This window comes from Oryzias latipes, chromosome 5 (assembly GCF_053564925.1).
Source record: "Oryzias latipes strain Hd-rR chromosome 5, Olatipes_Hd-rR_3.1".
Lineage (NCBI taxonomy): Eukaryota > Metazoa > Chordata > Actinopteri > Beloniformes > Adrianichthyidae > Oryzias > Oryzias latipes.
Window position 1 is genome coordinate 28,494,298 of NC_136241.1, and position 25,612 is coordinate 28,519,909.

The 25,612-nt window shown below is 41.9% G+C and overlaps 1 protein-coding gene across 5 annotated transcripts in view; it reads right to left on the minus strand.

Annotated features, from left to right (window-relative positions):
- Positions 1-3,465, minus strand: part of cdh4 (cadherin 4, type 1, R-cadherin (retinal)) — a 263,491-nt gene extending 260,026 nt beyond the window's left edge. For 2 of the 5 annotated variants that reach the window (XM_004069077.5, XM_020703448.3), the window contains exons 1-2: positions 3,214-3,465; positions 2,116-2,227 (exon numbers count right to left, since the gene is read on the minus strand). In XM_004069077.5, the coding sequence (XP_004069125.1) occupies positions 2,116-2,227; positions 3,214-3,327 (226 nt within the window). In that variant the 5' untranslated portion in view covers positions 3,328-3,465. The remainder of the gene's footprint in view (positions 1-2,115; positions 2,228-3,213) is intronic. The other 3 variants (XM_078947557.1, XM_078947559.1, XM_078947558.1) reach the window with 3 other exon arrangements.
- Positions 3,466-25,612: the final 22,147 nt, after the last annotated feature.

Consider the following 25,612-nt stretch of genomic DNA (forward strand, 5'->3'; position numbering starts at 1 on the left):
TAAAAGGGTTTGGAAAAAAAAACCTGAACCATGGAGAAAACACTTTTAAACCTTTGAATTACTTCACTGTGTCTTGTATGCTTGTCAGCAACAGCAAAAAGTGTTATCCAGCATCTGTTTTAGCACTCACAGTGGCTAACAGCGGAGAAGCAGTGTGACCAGCAGGAGCATGCAGGGACAGTTCTTTCAAAATGCTTCATTAAATTGCTTTGACGCCTAATAATCCAAATATGCATCAAACCGCTTTGGCTCCAAAATCACCTTAATGTAGCATCTACTTGAAAGCAAAAACATAAATGACTTCCTTTTTTTTTGTAGCTGTAAATAAATGAAGGCGTCACTGGGTTAACTTAGCATACAGCTTTTACACACAAAAAACAGAAATAGAAACAAAGCAACAGTTGTCTTCACTTCAGCATGAAACATGGTAAAGAGTTCAGGTAAGTCTGTTGACTGGAAACAATAGTACAGCGCCCTTTGCATCTGCAGGACCGCAGCTTTGTGGTCCTTCTCCCATCCCTCACTGTCCATCTCTCCAGGGAGACAGCAGCCACAGCCAGCAGCAGTCCGGCAGCTCCCCTCCCAGATTCCCCCCACCCATCCCACCTCTTTTCATGCTCCATTCATTTTGACAGTTTCAGGTTATACATACAGTGGCGTCAGTACTAAAAGCCTCATCCAGCTTTGTGTACCACTATAGAAAACAGACCTCCAATGAGATTAGCTTCAGCACATTAATCATTGCAGAAGGGCTAAAGCTGCAGGAGCCCGTTTCCCTCTAAACAGCCAGGGGGGAGGACAGCACGGCTTTCCCATTGATTTACCTTAACTCTAACACAGAGCAGGATAAACAGGAAGCAAAGGTAGTGTGATCATGGTAGATCTGATGCATCTTTGCTGTAACTTTTTTTTTTTTAAATTAAGACTTTAGGATGGATGCATGTGGAGGATGGTGCTGCCTCCCCGAGGACCAGACATCCAGTATGCCATTTCTCTGGATCCATCTCCCTCTTTTTACTGCTTGGATCAGTGAGGGGGCCTCAGCCTATTTCCAAAACAAACCTTAAGCCCAATGCCCCTTCGGGCAATTCTGCCCCTGCCAACCAGCTGAACTGTCCTTGTCAGCTTCTTTAATAACAAAGCAACCTCCAGAATAATTCAATTGTAACACTTGGAGTAAGAAAAGGCTCAAAACAGCTATTGCAATAAAAAGGCTATTTCCTTCTGGCAAACAGTCTTTTACAAACAATGGAAAAATATTTGGCTATAAAGGCAAATGTGTCAGGGGAGAGCTTTCCTTATGTGTGCTGCTGTTGAGCTGCGGCGCATGAACAACGGCAGCGAGAGAAAGCTGAGAAGGAAGAGGGAAACACTAAAGACCCTTTCAGCAAAAACCAAAGTCCTTCTCATGTTTAATACTCCGAAGGAGTAAGTGTTATAACCGCATGCTCCTCCCCTCTACTCCCCTCCCATCTCCTCAGCCAGGGTGAAACTTCATCGTGCTCAGCTTTAAAGATGTGAAAGTAATGCAGTCTGTCAGCAAAAGTACACCAATTCAAGGTGTTCTTCATCACTCATTTATGCACTCTGTCTCTTACAGATGAGATTCAGAGGAAGTGGCAGAACCTGTGAAGTCCACAGACTAAAAACAAAAAACGAAGCAGAAGAAAACCAACTTGGAAAAAAAATCAAACTGGAAAAATGAAAAAGCTAAAAGATGCGTCAGAGAAAAACGCTGTGAGTAAAAATAAAAGTTCTGGGCTTCAAGCAGCACAGATGGAGGGATGTAAATTTGTTTTTTTACTGCTAAGTTAATCAAAAGCTAAATTGTTCATTTTGACTGCACTTAACATCATTTTGGTGCTGATCCATCAGCTTTGTAACAGAATGCATCCCACACCTGCTGTCACATCCTGGCCAGCCATCCGCATTCTGCACGCAGGAATTTGGTTTTGCACAACCAACAATAGCGTCAAGTCTGACCTTTTTGGAGTGATGGAGCCATATTATATGTCTCCCTCCACACACTCAGTAGGGATGGGGACAGATCAGAGCAGAGTAGTGACAGAAAAAAAACATCACTTAATAAAGCCAAGCAGGCAGCAGCAGGCTCACCTTTGAGGATGCTCTGGCCGTGCAGCACGTCTCCAGAAACAATCACCGTGTAGAAGTTCTGGGAGAAGCCTGGTCTGCATGAAGTCTTTGGGGGTTGGCCTGTCTTACTCCCCTGAAGGGGAAAAAAGAAAGGAAATGGGAAAAATAAAGCCTGGTAAGCAGTGGTAAAGGCTGTAATTAATCTGGTGTCACACACTGATCTCACAGCTTTTCCAAGCAGATGCTGAAGCTCACAGTCTTCCGCACCTCAGTGAGTGATTGACTTCGCGAGGCCGCATGTTTCACAGCATCAAACTCAACATCTGGGACTAAAGACACCTGCTCTGCATCACTGCAAAGTCTCAGGAGACATGCTGAAGTACTGCACAAAGATGGAATGCATTATCTTAATGATCATCATCCAAACCTGATCAACACTGCTGTGCCAGCACTGTAATCGTTATAAAAGGGAGAGAAAACAGGTCCTCCGCATTGTGGAGAAAGACTGTTCAAGAGGCAAGCATGTGTTGAGACATTCTGTGCATGCTCTGCTCCTGCCTGGTGTGTGAGGGAGAAACGCTTGCAGCGATCCACCTGATTCACTGCAGTAAGTTCTCCTTATGAGTAAAACGACTCCAACCCCGCAGATCAGCACTACAGTGAGGATTTCTATCCTCAATGCACCAGCCTGAAGACAGGAGGAGCAGGCTGAACTGTAAACTGAGCAAACTGAGAGATGATCAAAGAAATCGGCTGAATTCCAGCCTAAAGCAAGGCGCGACTTCACGGAGCAGAATTACGCGCAGAAACTACTCTGTCCTCTGCAATAAAGCACTGCAGCTGCTAGAGGAGAGGATGGAAGCTAAGGCTCTGGGTACTTTTTCTGTTACAGCTGGACCGGGATAAAAACCCACTCTTGGACAAACTGTGCAGCTTCAGGCTCCGCTGCATCTTTTTTTTTTTTTACCACCAATGGCGCAACACAATAAGGCAAAGAGGACGCTGCGCCTCCACTTTGGAGAGCTCCTGCAGCTCATGCACAGATCAAGTAAACACTACAGCAGTACAGCACTTCCAGCGTGGAGAGCAGCACAGACAAGAAATAAACTCATCTCTTACCCAGGATGCGCCCGTAAGTAAGCTGCACGCCAGGATGACGCGGCTGACGTTCATCTCTGCGAAACCGCCGGTCAGAAGAGAAACAATGAAGAAAAGACAAGCCGTCTTCGTCATGAACACCTCAGTAATTCCTGTGCCTCTTCCTGGCTGCTCAGCTAGAGAACGTCCCTACTTGTCTGGCGCAAAAGTGCTGCTGACACGGAGACGCTGCGCTCGGTCCCGAGCAGCCAGAGCCCATTGGATGACAGCGTCACTACAACCCCTCCTACCCCAGCATGGATCAAGGCACGGCGGTGCGCGCTGCCTGCGCACCGTGATGATGCCACTTTAGGGATCTTTTCGCAGAAAATGCATTTTCCAGTCTATTTAGATTCATATTTTGACTTCAGATGGAGCAGAGGCGGTTCTGGCTGTGTGAGTGAAAAGCAACCATCCGAGCCCTTTCGTGTGTCCATCAGCTAACTGGAGTCTATTTCACACCCCACTTACCCTCACTGGCCCTGATCCAGAATAGCAGGAGCGCAGGGGTATTAACTTTTTGCCTCTTTCTATAGAAGACTGACACATCAGACTTTGATGGTGAATAAAACCTTAATAAAAAAGTGAAATATCGAAAGCCAGTGTGATAATCGAATTTCCATTTCCTGATCATTTGGTCCAGAAACTGAGCTTTGTGTTGGCTCTGCTAAGATGAAATATATGTGTTGTCCCTTTTTCAATGCACTGTTAGTATTTGTTTCCCAAGCAAACCTGGGTGAACAAAACGAAACTTTTTTTTAGAATACTGGAATACAAATATCAATCCGACTTCTAACTTGAACTTTGGGAGAAACATTATCAGAATTTTACAAAGCCAAGAATCCTTAAAAGAGCAGAATCTTCAAAAAACAAAGTAGAAATAAAAATTGGAATTCGGAAAAGGCAGTTTCAATTCCTAAAGACCCACTCCATTCATTTTTTGAACTGTTTTGAAAGCATCCCTAGTGGTCTTTTAATTATAATGATGCCTTCTTTTAAGCCAAGATCGAAAACTTGTGTTGTTTTCTATAGTTTCTGCAGAGCAGCAGGAGTTTACTAGAAATTCACCTCTGAGTTTTGGATGAGATCGTTGTAAACCCCACCCACCTTCTCCTCCCATCGCTGAGAGCTCTCCGTTTACATGCTCTCCCCCTTATACCGCCCCTCACACACCCAACCTAACACTACTAGTGCAGCAAAAATGGTGAGAAATATTGGAGGCAGAGGGAGCTCAGACAAGGAAAATAAGGACATACATGGATCTACAAGTGGACGCATTAGAAAACATCTTGCAGGGAGTTTCAGCCCCCCCCCCCCCCCCCCCCCCACACACACACACCACACACACCACCACCACCACTTGCCCATATTTTCTGTTACAAAAAATGTATTTTTTCAAAGTTTTTCGTCTGACCCTTATTTGCTATAATTTGAAAAATAAATGATAAATGTCTCTTATCATCAGATAAGGATGCCACAAGATGTTAAAAACACCAAAAACACATTTTTTTATCCGAGTGGGTCTTTAAAGCAAAAAAAAAAAAAAGAAAGAAAAAAGAAAATCAAAAGTCTTATAATCTTAAAACTCTGACAAATGAGGCAGACTTCTTTGAAAAGAAAACATCTAAAATAAGTTAGGAGCTTGTTTCAAATTTTAAGAAAAAGTTTAAACCTTTGGAAAGAAATGTACATTTTGAGCCTAAAATCAAAAGGAGAATATGTCTGAATTTCCTATGAAACGTTATTTTAAAATATTTTCTAGCTTTTTTTTCTATATTCTGTTTCGCTGTTCTAATTTTTGTCGAAATTTCAACTTTAGTCATTGTTAGGATGCAGAAATAAACTCTTCAGCAAACATTTGCGCTGTGCTTTTAACGGCTGCAACAGTTCAATAATGTTGACATTTTCAAACCCTCAGATCAGTGCCTCTATTTCCATATCTAAGAGGTCATGACAATTTAATCCCATCAAAAAGAATATGACAGTGCAGCAGTGTCAATCAGCAGAGCCCAGAGTCTGCCCCTGTCACTGCCATTCACTCTGCAGCTTTAATACCAGCACTAACTCCTTCAGTGATGGAGAAAATCGTTCTCATTTCACATTTTTTCTTTATTTCTGTCTTTCCTTTAAACACAACAGTTAGTAATAAAACACAAAGGTGAAAATCAGGAAGCATTTCAAGCAAAGCTAACTTTTCCGTCCGTGGGAGTTTTTGTCCAGAAGGTGGGTTTATCTAAGGTCAGAGATGTCAAATAGACTTTCCGCTGCTACAACACCCTAAAAAAATGTAAGAGCCACCATGTGAGATGGATTTAAACTCAAGTCGAGGACAGTAAACAATGACTTGTAAAGATAATGTTATAGTTCCTCTTGTGGGACTAAATTTTGGGCAGGAAGAAGGTTAAGACAATGACAGAGTTCACTGAGAGCGGCATGTTTTCAGAGAGGAAAACACTCTTTCAACTGTTTGACAGTAAACCTCAAACTTTTACTTTGAAACGGCGGTGCTGTGCTTTGTCTTTGGCTTGTTTCACAAAATAAAATATTTTGAAATGAATTTTCAATACAAAATAATAACTTTATTCATTAAAATGACATTGTAACAACAGTCAAACATGGCTGAGAAAGTGTAATGGTCTGGGCAACTTGCAATGAGGACTCCATGAATTCCACTAATCTATGCTGAAGTAAGGTGTTTTGGTGTTTTGTATTTACACAAGAAGGATTTGGCTCTAACTTGGGGGCATTTCTGCGTGCAGTTAACATGTTCCCCCAGATATTCTCTTCAAACCCAGTATTAATAGATAAAAAACCATTTGACATGTTCGTGGAAGACTGTCAGGTTCCACTTTTGAGCAAGCATATGACTGTGTAAATGGCCCTGAGATGGACTGAAGAACTTGGAGTCTCACAAATGCAGCCAAAGACAGTTGGGAGAAGCTCCAGCTACGATAATTGATCCTCTTTATATGAGATCTAAGATCTTTAAATAACTCATTAGCAAATTTTATCTGTAAAAAGTAGACCAAAACTGGTTTCTCTGTTTTTCAATTTGGCTGTTTTTCATCCGTCTTTGGTCTGATGTACTTGTTACCTAATTGTTAGGGTTACTATCTTTCCTCTGAATCACATTTACACCAGTTAGCACTTCCCTCAGCTGTTACGGTTTTCTTAATCCATGCATTTAGTTGCTGTTTGGTCAGAACCTTAAGCCTGTTTCTTCTGATTATCATGTTTTGGTTTAGCTCCTTAATTGATCCGTTTAATTATCCGTTTCTGCCAATTCTGTCTGAGCTCTTTTTATGTGGATCCTCCACAGCCACATTATTTCTCACTGCTCTCTGACTGCTAGCAGCATCAGGTCGTCTTCTTTAAGCTCCGATTATCTCATATTTCTGCTTTAGAAAGAAAAGACAACGTTCTGCCTCTGATGTATGAACGCAGTGATAGCCATGAAATTATTGTTTTGCTGAATTAAAGAAAACTCACAGCTGGCTCCTCACTGGTTGGATTTCACATGGGCTCAGAGAAAGTCTGCCACATCCAGAAAGCAAAGCAACCCTTTCAAGTATGAAGCATTTGTTGAATAAAAACACCATCTGGAAGTTTGAAGTGATTTGGTTTAAGGCCTTATTGAATTACTCAAATAAATTTCACACAACAGGTCTCACATCACTTGGATGTGCCGTAACGGGTGGAAGCAAACTTCAACATGCCCAATAAATGATCCAATAGCATCAATGTTAAAGTCTTAAGTTTTTAAATAGAAACCAAAGAAAATAAGGACTCCAGATTAAGAGTGAATTGAGAGAGTTTAAATTCTTTTTTATGATGATTTATAAGGACGTGATGGATTTCAGTTGTTGGCTAATCTAAAGGCAGAATTAGCATCTTTAAAACTGTCAGGGCTAATGTTTGTGGCAAGAACATTCCATTTAAAGAATAAAACTATACTTGAGATTTAAAAAAAAAAGAAGGTTTTCTGTTGCAAGAAAATCATTTCCCTGTCAAATGCAGCATGCAAGACCTCCAAGAAAGTTTGTGTGTAAAGTTGCATTTACCAGTCTATATACAGGCTCCTGTTTACTGGTTTCAGTCGCCTTAAGAAAAAAAAAAGGGAAAAAAATTTAGTTATCTTACCAGTTTCATTCAGAATGGACATAGCCTTCTGGATAAGAGACAAAACACCAACCAGCTGCTAAGGAACTATCTTGGATGAATGAAAGACTTCACAGCCCCATTCAAAAAGTGAGAGGTCAACCAAGAGATATTCCTGGTGTTAATACACCAAATCCTGGGTCTCAGACTCCAGGGGGGTATTCCAGAAAGCATGTCAATCCTGAACTCTGACTGAAATACTCCTGAACTTGTTTACTCTGGGTATGTCGGTTCCAAAAGACCAGATATGAGTTAGCGTAGTTACGCTCGACTTGGTAACCCTGGGTTAATGCACGTGAACAGCAAGTACATAAAGACATTCTCAATGGATCAGTCACCATTCACCATGGAAACGCGTGGAGAAAAAAAGAGAGCGCTATACTTCATATGAAGATTATACAACCATTAAAAAAGTAGTACAGCTGCATCACCAAAAGAAAGAGTTTCTGCTTGGAGAAAAATAGCAGACAAAGTAAACACACAAGTTTCTGATCTTATTTTCATTGTGACGCATATAACTTATCCTACTTAAATGAATTACTTTAATTGGTAACAAGTAATTGAGTTAAATTTATTTAACCTTATTTCTTACGTCTATCCAACTCAATATTTTTTTACAACTTAAATTTACATACCTAACTAAATATCATATTACATCAATTCAAATAAATGGTTTTTCATCTTAATTTATTGTAATTCTTGAACTCTCATACGTCTAAATTTGAGCCTGCAGATATTCTCATTTTTATAACAATAAAATGAAAGAAACAAAACAGATTGTCATTATGTATCCATATTCCATATCTCTGAATTTAGCATTACACTACAAACTCATCATCCTCTCCCTCCCTCTTACTCATGGTGCAGAAAGAATAAAATATATCAGTACAACTAACTCGGCAAAACACAGTAAAACAGCAACAACTAAACACATTTGGTCAAAAACCCACACTTAAACCAAAATCCGTCCAGACAGGCAAAGGGAATTCCCACAATTCCTTGCGGTGCCGATCTAACAGCAGCACCAAAGTTACACCAACTTAATTGAATTAATTTAAATGAAAGTAAAAGAAATGTCTGATAACTTCTTGTTATTTTTAAGCTGACTTAACTAAAAAGAATTGATTTATCTTAACTAAAGCAAATAATTAAGTTAGATTAATGAAAAAAGTTTTATCTTTCCAACATCCATAAGTGGTCTTATCACCCTCTCATGGTGGAAAAAGTATTATCTGAGCTTCTTCATCCACTAAATCATGTTCAAATGGACACATCATGCTTCATCACGTCTCTGAAAACAACTAACCTTCAACTAAACCTGCTCCAGACCAGGTTATGTTCAGAGCATGAGTTGCTGGGAACTAAGCATACCCTGAAACATACCTCTGTTTTTGGAACCGAAAGCAGTGGTTGTACACTTCCTTAGCCTCAAACTTACCGTGGGAGCTAGCATAACCTGCTTTCTGGAATACCTCGGAATACCCACCAGGCCTCAAGGGCCGACATCCTGCTAGTTACAATAAATCCTGCCTCATCTGCTGCTGATTACATGGATTAGGTGTGTTTAGTCAATTAGGAGCTTCAACGACAGGTTGGTTATTATGTAGGGAGGTCTGGAGTTTGAGACCTGGGGCCTGTTTCAGAAAGGAGGTTAAGTGTAAACTCTGAGTGCATTAACCCTGAAATCAGGGAAACCCTGGGTTTTCCGTTTCAGAATGGGAGGTTTGTTAAACCAGAGAAAGCCGAGTAAGTCAAACCCGTTTCTGAAAGAGAGGTAACTTCTACTCGGAGTCCGTATCCATGGTTACTTATGCTGTGAACCTAACCTGGTCGGGAGCAGGTTTTATTCTCCAAACTCGAAGTTTCTGCTGGTCCCCTCCCCTTTTTAAAGACGAACGACGTATTTTTCGCTTTAACCTTCATTGCCCACATTTCCGTCACACAGAGACGGTCTAAGTGACAAGAATGGCTTGTCCTTTTTTGGAGGACCCAATAGACGAGGAGGCTGCATTAATTCATAGAGAATTATATTTACCTCGTACGAGGATTTTGAGAAGAATCGATTTCTTTTTCACTTTTAACTGCTGCCATGTTATTTTAATTCCTGCAGGATTGCATCTACGTGAAAATGAAATCAGGGACATTGAATTAGATTAATGTAACAATTATTTTATGGAAACACAATTTGCTAGCACTGCTTACTTTCTTAATCCCGTATAAACCTATACCACTTGATCAATACAAGGGTAGTGTTGCAGCGTATGTGTGCTGAGCGGGGTGCGAGCCACGAGAGACAAGGGGAGGGGCGATTGCAGGTGCAGATGGGGGGGGGGGGGGGGGCGAGCACGGAGCAGAGGTGTGTGCGGGGAATATATTGTGTTTGGAGGACGGAGCACTTAGTTAAATAAAGAGAAGGTGTCATTCCCAGAATAACTGTTTTGGAGTCATTCTTAATCCGCTCTGGAGGTTGAGGGTTTCGAACGGGAAGTGAACCCCGAAGGAGAATTCCCTTCGGCCCTGAAGGAAAGAAGAGAGAAAAGAAAGGAGAAGCCTTCGCGCAGCGAAAGGTTCAACAGTAGACAAAAGTTCACTTTTAAAAACACAATTGCATGTATTAATATTAAACTGACCAACGTTTGCAAGAGGGGAAGGTTAACAAGAAAGTCCTCTAAACATTACCGACGTTAAAGGCATTTTTCCCCAGATTGGTTCTGTACACTATGCAGCATTTCATGCATTTACACCAGGAAAAACACTTCAAAAGTACTCCTAAATATCACCATTTTTTTCACACCGTACGCTATTTAAAAAGTTATTACAGCCAATATTTTATAACAATGATTTAAATGCAAACTTAGGCATTAACTTGAGCAGCTATGTTTTCCCACGGTAACTGTCTCTGTTTTGCAGATGCAGCGGTGTTGCTTTTCTTCCGGAATATGTGCTCATATTCACTGTAACTCTGCAGCAGCACGTCAAGTTCAGCTGGCGAAAAATACGCAGACCTCTTTTTTTCACGGTTGCCATGGTGACTCGTGATATCTGCGCTCCATTGATAATGGCTTCTTATAGTCGCGGTGCGCACGCTTAACTCCGAATCAGTCCACTCAGAGTTGATTGACCTAACTCGGATCAGCTTCTCTGAAACAGAAAACTCAGAGTTGTTAATCTCCCGATTGACCAACTCAGAGTTCAAGTTCAACCTCAGAGTTGGTCGAACCTCCTTTCTGAAACAGGCCCCAGTGAATCATGATAAAACAATAACACAAGGGGAAAACAAATATGCTGACTACAGATGACCAAACAAAGTCAAACCTCTTCTTCTCGTTTAGTTTTATGGCAGATGGCACACAGCATTTAGGTGCTTTACTGCCACCTACTGGTATGGAGTGCAGGTCATCATGGATATATCAATCTATTTTTTTATCATACATATGTCAACATATTAATTTAAAACTTTACCCTTATACTTTCACCACCATTTTCTAAACAAAGGTAAACTGAAAACCAGAAATATAAATATACTGAAAATACTTAACATAAACAGAAAAAAATAAAAATTTCAAGTGTGAATCATGTGTGAAGTGTAAGCAGAAAATATTAAAGAAGAGAAGGATTGACACACATTACAAATTTAGCAATTGAATTGGTTAGTTCAAAAGGGGCCAAGTCCACAATTTTTCAAAATATTATATGTTCTATGGTCTTCAAGGGAAAAGCTATCTGATTATGTGTAAAAAAGTCCCAAGTCCGTTGTAATGTATTGACCATGCTTGACATCTAAAATGCATTAAGTGAAAAATTCCTGGACTTGGGCCTCTCTTGCATGGGTTTTGCTTTATCCCATAGATGGCAGCACTAGTCATCCAACATGGCAGCGCCCCTGTTTAATTCAAGAATGGTCCAAGTCCAGAGACTTTAGTTTGCTAGTCCTCTGAAATTATAAAAGTGAGGTGCTTCATATTATAGCATTTGTAAGCTATGAACTGGTGCTAAATCTGGGTAAAGTATTAATCACTTGGTGTAGCCTCCCTTTAAGCTATGCAATTAAAACCTTTTCCTGGAAAAACAAACCTCTTGGACTTGGGCCCCTTTTGAACTAACCGATTCAATTAGACTCTTGATCCACACTTCATATCAATAGGGGGCAGAGATGCACCTAAAGGTTGTGTGCCACAGAGATAAAACAAAAGAAGGTAAAAACCAAAAGGAAATTGAAAACCACACTGACAGGCACAATGCTCACACACTGAAGTCATTTCATTTTAGTCAAATATGTTTTTTCAAACAAGTCAGACAAAATAGTCTAAATAATGAATTTTTTATGAATTCCAGAAAAAAAAGAAAATGAACGTCTAAATCTTGATGTTCGGGATTTGAAATGGCTTAAAGTGTAAATGTCTGAGCATAAACACCACAAATTTAAATCTTTTTAAACATGAAAAGTACAAAAACACAATAATTACATATAATGACATCAATTTGATGCAATTTTTGCAGCACAGTTAGATTTTTGAGCCTTTATCTTACATTAGGCTGTAGCTGATAAAACAGACCTGCCAAATCTGACCAGAGCTGCCAAATCGTCGGTCTGTGTGGCAACATTGAGTAAAGTTTCGTATTTTTTTATAAAAAAGTCATTTCCTTTGGCACTATATGTGAATTTCTGTAAACATTATGAGCGAACGGTGTCTTTACCTTAGAGGTAGTTCATGTTTTAGTGTGTGTTTGCTGCACACGCCATATTTAAGCCACTTCTCTTCTTCTTTCTGTTTTGGCTGGCATACCATGAGCTAAATATAACATGAGGTTGTACTTCCACTCATGAAGGACTTTTTTGAGAACTGCATATTTACAAGAGTTCAGGTTCAATTCTGCATTTAACACAAAGGCACAACATTTGCAAAGGCTCATTGAGAATTTAATGATCCCGCCAACATAATTTAGGACTCACGACACACAATCATGAAGCCAATTCACAAATTATGACTGTTTTTCCACAAAGGAATTCTCAGCTTGCGCTCAGTTCTATTATGTGTAAACACCAAGCATGCACACCCGCGTTTTAACCATTGTTTGAAACCTTAAATATAGTCTATCTCTTGAAATCCCTTAAACACCCCTCGATTTCAGACAAGAAGCATCTTTTAAGTAGCGAAACAGCTCTGAGATTCAAGGGAGAAACACAGATATTCATTTAAAAATGCAGTAGTCCCTGTTAAATTTATCACCATGCCAAAGGGAGACTAAAGATCTCCAGCAAAAATCGACATACTTTAATCGAAGCTATAAAAAATAAATAAATAAATAACAGTGAGTGACTGATGTCATTGAACCTTTTCACAAAATCTTAGCTATTTATTTTTACAGCCTTATCAGATATACACTCCTCCAGCAAAACACTTTAATACACGTTACACTCAATTTAGTTGCCTCAATTAACGCATGCAAAGCATGATATAACCTTTGAAAACTGCTGCAGGCTGCATTTCTGCAACAAATGCGGCCAGAGGAGGAAGAGGTTAAAGGAGGTGCATTTCACATCCGTCAGCACATCAATAGCTCTTAACAAAATCAAAAGTCATGTTTGGGCTGAAGCAACATGCTCACATTGATTTATTGTTTCTCATTCTGCCTAATTGCACAAAAAGGCTGAACATAAATCCCCATTTTTTGATTACCTATCAATTTCTGTACATAATTGGTATTGGAGTTCATCCTTGAACCCTCAAGTCATGTTGCTGCATGGCATTGAGGCTGTGAAAAAACTGACTTTTTTAATAAATCAACGCTTTCTCATGATTGTGTCATTATTGATTTTTTGATGCATAATCTTTGATTGAGTTAATCTTTATCCTTGCACTATTGTTTATCTAAGGATTACAGATTCAAACCAGTGTCTTGGTTTATACTGATAACATTAATGCAACTTCTACCCGAATCACCACCTTCTAATATACACTGATATATGGAACTGGTCAGATTTTGATTGACACATTGAAAAGGACCTACCAGGAACTGTTGGGTACCTTGCACAAAAGCAGATTCACAGACCTATGAGGTATAACTGAGCTGACTTTGACTTGCTGAGGTTTTTTCAAACACCCTCATTTAACCTCTTAAGACCCAAGCTGATATTTGAGCTAAACCTCTACGCTTGTAGTTACAGGCCCCAAATTAAGGAGAATAAACTACTGTGGCAATATAATCAGAATTTGATGTCCACACATGGGGACGCCAGGTCTTAAAAGGTTAAAGAGACAAGAGTGGACATTCCTATCTCTAAAATTCCCTCTACCCTCAAGTTTGTTATTTATATGTAAAGTTATTTATGCAAATGTGACAAGTGGCATCACAGATTATTCAGTCCCATCGTGGTCCCTGGAAGAGATGCTTGACTTCACTGTAAATTTAGTGATCAGACTGTGAGCAGCAACAATCCAACTTGGAGAAGATCCAGTCTGACCTGCCACGTGCCTAAAAGCAAGCAGTGTTTTATTACTAGACTATGGTGCTTTCATAATAAATATGTTTGCAATTATTTCAAATATTTTTGAATATATAAATGCACTGTATTTATTGCACATGTTCTACATTTTACAATTCCTTAAAGTGTTTAAAAATGGAAACAGGAAATAATTGAAAGCCTGATAAAACAGACAAGCATCAGTTCAAATGTAACACAAACTCTGCACAAGTCCGCCTCCTCTCAGACTTTCAGGAACATTTTGCTTCTGCCAGATCCTCATAAATGTGTTAAACTTGGCTACGTGCACAGTCAAGATGCCTGAAGATCACAGGTAGCAAATGATCCATCAGTAAAGTAACCTACCAAAAAAATATTTGTGCAGTTAAATGAAAAGGAAAGAAAGCAATTTCAGTTGTGACTGGATCCCACTCAGCCTACATGAGCTTACCAATGGAAAACTGATGCAGTGATTGATGCTTTTCAGCCTTCTTCTACAAGAAGACATTTGACACAATTTCCTGCAGAAAAGGACATGATGTTTTTCTAATCTAGAGGGATGGAATAATTATTCCATGTCAAGCATATAAAATGAAATTGCTGTAACAGTTCAATTTGGGTTCAGAGCTGTCTAAAGTATTAGGAAAGTGCAGAAGCAATAAAAATCCAAAACAATCCTCTAGTCTGTTTTGTCACTTCTTAAATTGTGATCCATTATATTAAAGAACACAAAGTGTTCTTAATGGGGTAACAAAGAGTAAGAAAATACAAAAAGAAGTGTTTCTGTCTTTGCTCAAAGCGCAATTCAGTTATACTCCTGAATGCTGGGATCTTTATTAAAGATTTGTGAAAAGTAATCTTTTGTGTTTGTCATTCACAGTTTCTGGTGTTCAGTTGTTGATTTCTTTGAACTGAAGCTTTGAAAAAGGAGAGGATGCTTTGTTGTTTCGCTCATCTTGGGTGGATCATAAAAAGCGGTGTTATATTGAACTTTTTGGTAAACTAACGTCTTACTATTACAGACGTGAGAGCAAGCTTTCGTTTGAAAAGTGTATTGAATTTTAGAGAGCTGTGACAGCACATAAATAATTGAAGACACAAAACTGTCTAAACATAAACAGATTTAAGAACAAACTCTTGATGAAGTTGCAGTAAAGAAAATAAATAAATAAATAAATAAATAAGCACAATCCCTGTGTATATTTGTCAGGTACCTGAGATTGTATTTTTTGTCTCCAGAAGAACCTGAGCCCTACAATAATGAGATATTTTTTGACTAATGACAGGTTTATTTGAGATACAAAAGATGTGCATGAAATAAATCCATAGTCTTTGGCGGTTGGGCTCTGGGCAGACGATATCCTGCATGCTGGCAGGATAAACTCAGAAGAATCCACCCCAGGGCCTATAGATGCTGATGGTGGTTGAGGCCCAGTCCATGACAAAAGCATTGGTCCAGGTCCAGGTGGAGGACAGGGGGGAGGGTGCCGGCAAAACCCTCTACAATGGAGAGACATAAACGTCCAAAAATTGAAAAAAAAAAAAAAAATTGTATTGTGATTGGCTGAGAAGAAAAGTTGGAGAATTTTGTTCTTGGCTTTTAGAGACAAGACTTATTTGTTGAGTGGTGTGCAGAGCGAGTACAGTAAGAACCTAGCGTACCTGGAAGGGAAGTACATCTTTCTTATTGAAATTGCTTCATATCTTCACAATTATTCGATGACAAGCATGAATTTGTTGTGTCCTGTTATTTGTTACTTTTGTTTAAGTTGTTATGCTATTTGTCGTGTGTTGAGGACCAAGAGGTTCTCTGAAATAGTACTAACACTTTTTGACAAATCATTCATTCATTCATTTTACATTTTCAACAACAGGCCAACCTATTATGTTAAAAGACTAGATTTATAAAAACAGGAGTCAGCAATGAGAAAGTCAAGGTGAGATGAGGAAGAAATAAAAGCATTTGCCAAAATACAAATTTGACAAAATGCGGCAAATTTCACTGTTGATTGAAATATAATATATGTGTTACAAGGTACAGCGGCTGAATGGCTGCATACAGGACTTGCGCATGGGAAACCAGGGTTTGTTACCCTATGAGCCTCATTCATTGGGTCCTTGGGCATGAACCTACTGCCTAACTATGAAGCCAATAGTGGAACCCCTGAGTGTATCAGTGAAAGCTGATTCGCTGTGGCGACTCCTGAAGGGAAATGGTAAAAGGTGAACAATAGCATAAATATTAGAAAAGTACAACTTTTTTTTAAATCTGAATTTATGAATGCATAAATGCATTTTACAGAACCCCTTTCCATTTCAGAAATTAAAAAAGTAATTTTATTTTCTTCATTAATTTTTTTATGCCAGCTGCATCTTTAAATCTATTTAGAAACTGGATTTCTTAAACTTTTTACCTTCTCCATAGAATCCTTGCACAGGCTGGATAAAAAAAAAAAAAAGCTTTCTTCTTGACATTGGTTCTAATCTAGTCATTAAAAACAAGCAAGCACATTTCAGAAAGAATGAATGGGCTTCGGTCAGAAAATCAGTGATTGCCATCACGGGAGACTTAATAATGTAACTTTTCCTCATTGACCTGATAAAAAATGTGCTACCATCCCTTCATTTGAATTCAACTACAATGAGAGTTATTCTGTTCCCACTTGAAGGAAACTTTGATCCCTGTGATGAAACTTTTTGGGGCAGTTACATTTGAGCTGCTGCTTTTTTCCATGATAAGAAGCTCAATTCAAACTAAACATCTACCCCCACAAAGGTTTTGCATTTTCAATAAATATAAGTCAAGTTAATTAAAATTACAAATGGCAATTTACCAACCGGCGCGTCTTGACGGTTCTTTAATTAATTATTTATTGTGTTTATTTTTAAGTTCTAATACACTGGTGTGACTTTATAAAGTGTTCAAGGTAAAAACCAAAGTAAGTGAAGCTGAAGCATTGAAAATTGGAGCAGATTATTGTCAATATTACCTGTTCCTTCTTGCAAGTTGAGAGGATCTGAGACTGTCCTCTCTCTGCATTTGATGAAGGTTTTCACATGCCTCCTCAAGTGTGTTTGTGCCAATGGATGCACGGATATCTGATTGTGTAAAATAATAAGTTGATGTACTCTTTAGAGAGTCTAATTACTCTTATTATACACTGTGTGATCGCATTAAGCACATTTGTACTAGCTTAAGAGAAAAAATTGCAAGCACAGCTCTTCTGTGGCTGCATTGTGTGTTACTGCATGGAGGAGGGGCATAATTAATTAAAGAAGCAATCTTCAGGGAAGTTGTATTCAATAACAGCAGCCATGCAAGTTCAAACTGTCTCTGAAAAAATAAAGCAAAACAACATAAAACTGATGTGTGAATAATTCAGCAGCCGCATGCATAAATAGTGGATTAGCCTCAGTTTAATTATGTCTGTGTGAAAGCAGAGCCTGGTGGAAAAAAAGGGGAGGGGGACAAACAGAGAAAACTGGAATGAAGCAGCTCAACACCAAAGTGATGAAGCCTGGCAGATGTGCCAAATGGCAGCTTCTGTCGAGATCAAACACAATCAGCAGAACTTAACTGAGGCCAGGCAGGCAGAAAGGCTCAACAGACGCAGGGAAGAATATCACTGGACCCCAACAGAGCTCAAATAGGTTAGAAAACAAAGTTAAGAGGAAGTATTGGGAGCAGTGCACAAGTGTTGCAGAAATGCTTCACTGAATCGTAATGAAGCTGCAGTTAGAACCTGAGGTTTACAGAAATGTTGTAAAATATGATGGGTTCTTGCATTTTTGAGTCCAGAATGTCAGCTACTCATTTTCTCTGTCAAAAATGAGTCCACAATTCAGATGCAAAGATCCCCTGCCAATGTTTTCAGTGATTTTTAGAAGCTCTCTTTAGTGTTGTTACTCATGCTGTTAAGTCAACTGCCAACAGCTGCAGCTTGCACTGTTAGAAATATTCCAAAAACAATGATGGCACCTAGTAGGTCAGATTCCCAATTCTGTCTCCAGAAGTTGGTGTCAGTGCAGTGGGCCTCGCACAGCCTCACAGCTTTCCTGGCATCAGGTGAACCATACTCGGATTAAACCATCACCTGAGCCGTGTAGCTGCCTTCTCCGGAAAAAAGGGTAACTCACTAACTTAAGAACCCACTCCAATCATCTATTGAGCTGTTTTTACAATTTTCTCAGTGGTCTTTTAACTATTATGCCATTTTTAGACAAATATCAAAAGGCCTGTGTCGTTTTCTAGGATTTGGTTTCTGCACAGAGGCAGTAGTTCATCAGAAATTCGCCTCTGAGTTGTGGGCGGGACACCTACCCTTCCCCTTCCCATTGAAGGGTGGCATAGACCTGGGAGCTTGTGGCTCGCCTAGCGTAGTTTCTACGACAGGAATACACTCCTTTTCAAACAGCATTATTTCATCTGCTCCCGTTTGACAACAGTTTGAATAAAGAAATACTCCAAAATGCAGTTTTAAGCTTAATTTTCTTTGCATTTGTCCACCATCACAAGAACATGTTAAAACACAATTTTAATCAGAGTGGGTCTTTTAGTCATCACTGTTCAGCACTAACCTCCCAATGCAGTGCCATTGTGTTTGTGCTTTTCCCCAACACTTTTAAATTTGGTTGGTGAAGTCCACTTTTCGGTTGGTAAATGCAAAAAGCTACAAAGGCTGCACCTGCTCATGTTTCAGCACATCTGAGAGAAGAATTTCTATAATGAGGGAAAAGTATCCCCCATACACACATAGTCGCACACTTAAAAAAACATTTTGGAGCTCTCTTGCAAATGTCAAACACAATTTGTCACCAACCCTGCCCCAAAGGGCAATGAGATGCAAGCACACTGCTCCTGCTTTCATTGGTGCTTTGACTGTAAGTTTTACAGCAGTGGTTCTATTATGTTCATTTTAAAAACTTTTTTCTGAACTTTAATATATAAATTTATTGATTTTTTTGTTTGACTTGGAGAGAAAAGGAGCATACTTTGCTGATAAGGCTTCTCTGAAAACTTTTCTATCTAACGCTGGAGACGGCCAGCACATGCGTTTATTTTTCTCTGAAAGCAAACATTAGAAACTGAATAAGAATAGCCACATTACCATAGAAATAAGTCTGCTCAGAGCTACAGGGATGTAACATTAACATCTTCATGAACGCTCATGAGTCCGTGGCCAAACTTGATCTCATCGCATCATTCTGAGCTACTGCTTCGATCCTGATAAGACTAGAGTTCATTTGTGAGAGACGGCGGTCAGAATGTGAGCAGATGTCACAAACCTGAGAGGAATATGGGAGAAAATGTATCCTGATTGCAAGTTGTTCTCTGGGCAATGAAAGCCAATATGATGAGCCAACAGAATGCGCCGTCCACACGGGCCGAATGTCTGATTGAGCCGAGTCGGAAGAATAGGAGCTGGCAGCGAGCACGCAAACGCCCTTTTCATCCACAGCCATCCGCTTTCATTACAAAACACCTTTGAAAGCGCCAGTTTATAATCACACCTGAAGCCTGATCAGAGGCGGGAATGTACGGCTATTCACAAGTGGCATAATTCAGAAGTTCCAGCAGTGTCTGCATAAAACATACAATGCAACCCAAGATGTACAAGATTGACAATTTGATTTATGCTAATTCAGCTTCACTTTATTTTGGTCCCGGCATTCAATTTTTCATTTTCCATATTGCTAGCTTAGCTACATTTTCTTGAAACGACGTTCTATTTCCAAATGTTGAAATTAATGGCTTTTTTTATGTCTGGAGCTGTCAGCCTCTGGCAGCATCTTCCATTGTCAGGGTGTTAAAACTGTGTGTGGGTGTCATACATCTTACACTATTTGAATTTGCACTGCCCTCTGTGTCGCCTTCTAGGTAGCGTTATGAAATATTGACTGTTCTCATCTGGGCCTGAAGCCCCCATCCCCTGTTAAAGCACCACCCACCCCTGCAGCTTCTCTGCTGTCAAAGTGCTGGCACAGCAAAGAGGGAAGAGAAGAGCAAAGCAGAAGGCGGGGGAGCAGAAATGGTGGAATGCATTAAAAAAAAAGAAAGGCAGTTAAGGAGGAGCACTAATGAAGTGATGAGAACAAAAAAATGTGTGTTTTGCTGTTAAACTCATAGAAAGTGGCTCAGATAAAGAGGGGAATTGTAAGAACAAGAAGTGAAAAGTGATATAAAGATGGAATGTGTGAAAACAAAAAGGTCTCACGAGCAATCAGAGACGTTGTGGAGCAGAGGGTGTGACACGGCAGCTGATTGTGCACTGAGTGGTAATTATACACCCCAGACTGCAGTCTGCTGCAGCTGAGTGACAAACAGGCTTCTTGTTTCACATTTGTCAGTCTGGCCATCTCTAAAGAGCAGCATAGTTGAGGGCGCGGAGGTTCGCCTTACAGGGAAAACTCAAACAAAACCGCCTCTGGTCTGATGAGAAGACGTTTCTGTCTTCAGAAAATTTTTGCCAGGGGTTCAAGGGCAGTTGTTAGCAGCCAAGCCAATTATCTGTGCCCAAGATTTGATTCTGAGAGAAAATTAAAGAGGGCAAAGGTAAAGCTCCACCACCATGCCAAGTGTTAATAACAGGACATAATGTACAAAAAGCAAGTGACCACACAAACAGATGAACTTTAACAGAGCAAAGAAGAAAAGCTGTACATCAGACATGTCCTTGTAAAGACAGAAAAGAAACCCTCAGTGAATGGGTCCATTACATTTACATCAGACGTTTTCTGCTACAGCCTTGGGGTTTTTTTATTTTCTTCCTCTTTTGCAACGTAAAAATCATCGCCGGAACCAAAAAAGAACAATGAAGTCTGTAAAATGTAAACATTTTCTGAATAAAGGATATTCCACTTTCAGTTTATAAATGAATGAAAAAATGTCTTCAGATGACCACAGTTTCATAGGACTTCATTTAACGGTCACAATATAAACCTACAACATTAACAGACAGAAAAAGTGCCAGTGAAGGTTGAACACAGCTTGGTTCATGCATTGTATCACACTTTTCAATAAGTACATCAACACAAGCAACTGAAATAAACCCTTTAGAACCCACTACATCATAGATTTGACAGAAAATTCAATTTTATAATGTTTTAAACCCTTTGATTAAATCTGCACCAAGAAAAAGACGCAAAATCCCATTTTACTAATGAGATATAGGTAATATGAAATGATGATACAGAGGATGATTGGGTTGGCTTTTGCTTACAACAATGTTAAAGGTGCAAAAACATTGACATAAGTATTGAGGAAAACAACACCTTATTTACCCACTGCCTCAAATTTGAATCACACATTTTATAATCTCTGAACCCATTTTGTCCCTTCTGGCTGCTGGAGCCTATCCCAGCCACTCATGGGCGAAGGCAGGGTACACCCTGGACAGGTCGCCAGTCTTATTTAGGGCCATAATCACACACCCATACACACTCACATTCACTCCTAGGGACAATTTAGAGTAACCAAATGAAGCATTTTTTTGGACGGTTGGAGGAAGCCGGAGTCCCCCAGAGATGACCCACGCATGCATGGGGAGAACATGCAAACTCCACACAGAAAGATCCCCCATTGGTAATTCTGTTTCAGGGCCCCCAGCTGGGCCTTCTTGCTTTGAGGCAAGAGCGCTAACCACTGTGCCCCCGTGCAGCCATTTTAATAGGGTGTAGTTGCATTATAAGGAGTTCATTTTATTAACAAATCTTGCATTTTTCTAATACAGCAAATAGTCTTTAAAAAAGAATAACAACAAATGAGTTATTCTCCTCATAAAGTTTAGAAAATTAACAAAACTTTTCCCGTCCAAAGTGTATTTAAGATTTCATGAAAGCAGCACTTTTGAAAGGGGCAGGAAAAGCCCTTCTACGGAGCCCTGATAAACCATGCGCATGGATAATCTGATAATCCATGGTATGGATAATCTGTACCACGCATAATATCAGATTTTGTTTCTTTTTAACCACTGGCCCCTGGAGGGCTCCGTACCCTACTACTGCCTCCAGTGGAATTATAATCCACTAGAGGGCAGAAAAGATGGACCTTGTCATATACATTGGGTTTTTTATTAAAGTTTGGATCATGCAAATGAGACTTAGAAATTCATTAATCAAAAATTATAGCACTATTATAAATAAAACTTTATTAATTTCAAACATGTCTGAAAATCTTTGGTGTTGGACCGGACGGAAAAGGAAAGAGGGGAAGAAGAGAGAGGGACGTTAGAGAGAGGGGGGGTAGGGGGTGATAATAGGAGGGGAAGGGGGATAAGACCATGAAGCAGCATAAAGCAACAAGTTTACTGGTTGTTAATCATTATGGTAAGGTTCAAATGTAAAAAAAAACAAACAAAAAAAAGGGCGGAGCCTGTCCACACACACACTCAAATGTTATAAACACACCTGTTAGTTGCAAAAATGTCCACCTGTCGACATGTACACAAAACAGATAGTGTTCACACGCATACTTATGCCTTAAAACCAACTAGTGTGAAATATTTCAGTCATTCAGTCTGTTGAGCTAACACCTGTGCTCAGGTGAGTGTTTATGTTCTTCTAAAATGGATGGTGGAACGTGAAAAGAAGGAGGGAGAGTGCCCAGCCATCCCCACCCCAAGACCCCCACCGCACCAGCAGCGGCAGCCGGATTCCCCCCAACGCCACACGGGAACCGGCAGGGAACAACCGCCGCCCGGGCGACCAAGCCCGCCACCCAGGCCAGGGCCAGCAGGGCCGCCGCAAGGCCCCCAGAGCCAGAGAGCAGGGAGGCACGGAGGGAAAGAGGGCGCCGCCCCAGCCCAACCAGGAGAGCAGCCCCCCCGCCGCGCCGGGAGAACCCAACGCAGGGCCCCACCGGAGAAGGACGCCCACAGCCCCAGACGAGCACCCCACCACCACCCAGGAGTTCCGGGCATCCCCCCGCCCCAACCCCAGGTATGGGCCAGGACCCCCCAAGGGAGACCCACTCCGCACTCCAGGCAGCCACCCGCCCGGCCCACGGTTGGTCCAGGGAGGAGCGAGGCAGGGGCCCGCCGCCCCCGCCCAGAAGGGGGGAACCCCGGGGAAAAAAGAGGGCCCACAAGGGGTGTTGTAAATATGGCCCGACCAGGCTCGGCCACAGTTGGAAATTTGGCGGGGCCCAGCACTCAGGAGCAAGGACCAGAACCCACCCCCCAGGGACACGAACACCCCCGGCTCAGATGTAATGTGAACCCCCCCACCGCGCGGAGAGAGCACCGCCGGGCCCAGGAAGCCAGCACCCCGGGGACACAGCCGCCGTTGCAAAGGGGCCCGTACCCCCCACCAGGGAAGAGGCAGGGGACAGATGGTCCTAGGTCCCACCTTCCTTGCAAAATGTGTGTGCGTGTATGTGTGTTTGAGAGAGTGTGTGTGTGCATGTGTGTGTGTTTATGTTGGGATGTATATATTGAGGGGGGAGGGGTGTGTGTACTAAGGGGGGTGCGGTTAAAATTGGAGGGTAGGGCACTAAGGGGACGTCTCCTGATTACTCACAGTGACGTCCCCTCACCCTCCCCACCAAGGGGCCCTAAATGTCTAAGGTGCGGTTAAAATTGGCGGGTAGGGTGCTAGGAGGACATCCCCTGCTTGCTGGCAGTGATGTCCAAGCACCCCCCCTACCAAGGGCCCTACATGTCTAAGGTGCAAATAAAACCGAAAGAGGGGGGGCCCACTCCATACGGCAACCACAGGAGGGGGGTCACTGCCTAGTAAACCCCCCCCCCCCCCCCCAAGGCTCATCGCAGGCTAAGCCCCCCACCCCCTCACCCTATTATGAGGTTATATGAGGAAGGGGGTAAGTTGGGGACAGATGATAGACTGTCCCCCGGTGGTCAAACAGCCGTCCCCCGCCCCCCACCCCCCCCCCCCCCCCCCAGCAAGGGGGCCAGGCCCACCCAGCCCCGGGGCCCCACCCCCGGAGGCGCAGACACCCCAGGCCCAGCACCACCACCCCCACACAGAGAGAGGGGAGCCAGAAAGCGCCGGCCCCCCCCGGAGCAAGCCCAGGCCCCCACCCCCAAACGCCGGCCCTAGAAGAGCTCTGGTCAGGCCTCGACGGGACCGAGGCAGCCAACCGGCCGGGGAAACCGCCGATGGCCTCAGCGGAGACCCCGACCCGTCAACCCCCCCTGCCCCGTACCAATAGTGCCCCCCCCCCCCCCTCCCCCAGAATGCCCCCCCACAGGACAGGGCCGACAAGACCCCCACCCCACCCCACCCCCAGACCCCGCAGCCGAAGCGGATGACACCCAGAGCGACCGGGGGCCCCAAGAGGGTTGTCCCGTCCCGCCCCAGAGCCAGGGAAGGGCCGATCCCAGCCCCAGGTGTAGACGGGAAGCCCATCCAGCGCCGCTGGGCCCCCCCCCCCGAGCAGCGCCCCCCGCCAACCCCCCCCAGCAGAGGCAAAGGGACCACCCCCCCAAGCCAAGCCAGACCACCACCCCACCCCCCCACCACGCACCCCCACACCCAAGCCCAGAGGACCACGCAGCGCCCCAGGCCGCCCCACCCAGGCGCCGGACCCGACCCCCCGACCAACGGAGCCCCCACCACCCCCGGCCAGGCACAGGAGGCCCCGACCCCCACCCCGGCCCACGGCAGAAGGGCAAGGAGCAGCGACGACCATGCCCCCCCCACCCCCTAAGTCACGGAGTTAGCTATGGGAGACCAGAGAGACCGAATTCTTTCAAAGTTACTTGAACTTTGGGCTGACATTTTTTCCAAGCTGATATGATCAAGCAGCAGATTTCTGTGTTGACTTATATTTATATTTTTTTTGCTTTTCCAATTTATTAAAATAGTTTTTTTAGCAATGCAAAGAGTTATGAAAATGATAGAGCCTAATCCTCCTTCTACATCGATGGCACTCATGTCACCAAGCACACAAAGTGACGGTGAAGCTGTGATTGAAACCTTAAGCCAGACTGATAGATCGGCACATACCTGCTGCCAGAGAGCCTGGACAGGCGTGCAGAACCATAGTGCATGCATGTAATTGTCGGGTAGATTACTGTCACAGTGCTGACAAATGTCTGAGTTACTGAGACCCATCTTGAACATCCTCTGTCCAGTGTAGTAAATTCTGTGAAGAGTTTTGAAATGGATTAGCTGTAGATTTGGATTTTTTTGTCATTTTAAAGGTGTTTAGACAAAGTTCTGACCAAAAACTTTCATCTGTGCTGATGCTCAAATCCGCATCCCATTTTGTTGTCGGAAGTGAAATATTGTTATCTAAATTACATAAAAGTTTGTATATTTTGAAGAGAGTTTTATTCATTGAGAAATTGATCAGAGTGGTAACTACATCTGGTAGCTTTAAATCGTTGTCTCTGTATTTAAACTTTTTAGTAATAATTGATTTAAGTTGCTGATATTCCAAGAAGTTATATATTCCATGTTTGTCTTGAAGTTCCTGGGGAGTTATGAATCTTCTATCAATAATTATGTGCTCTAGTTGTTTTATGCCCCCTGCTTGCCAAGCTGGGAAGTGGATAATTTTTTTGTTTATGAGGATAAAATTCTTATATATATAAAATTATAGCACCCTTGTCAATTTGTAAACTTTTGGTTTCATTAAAAACAGTTATTCATGCATTTCTTCGTTCCTGCTTCAAGGAGTGAGGAAGTCATCTATCATCAGCCAGAAGCAGGAACCCACCAGGTAGGCTGCTGCTCATCAAGCTTTGAAAACCAACCCCAACAACTTCTATAACACATTGTGATGGAGAAATTTCA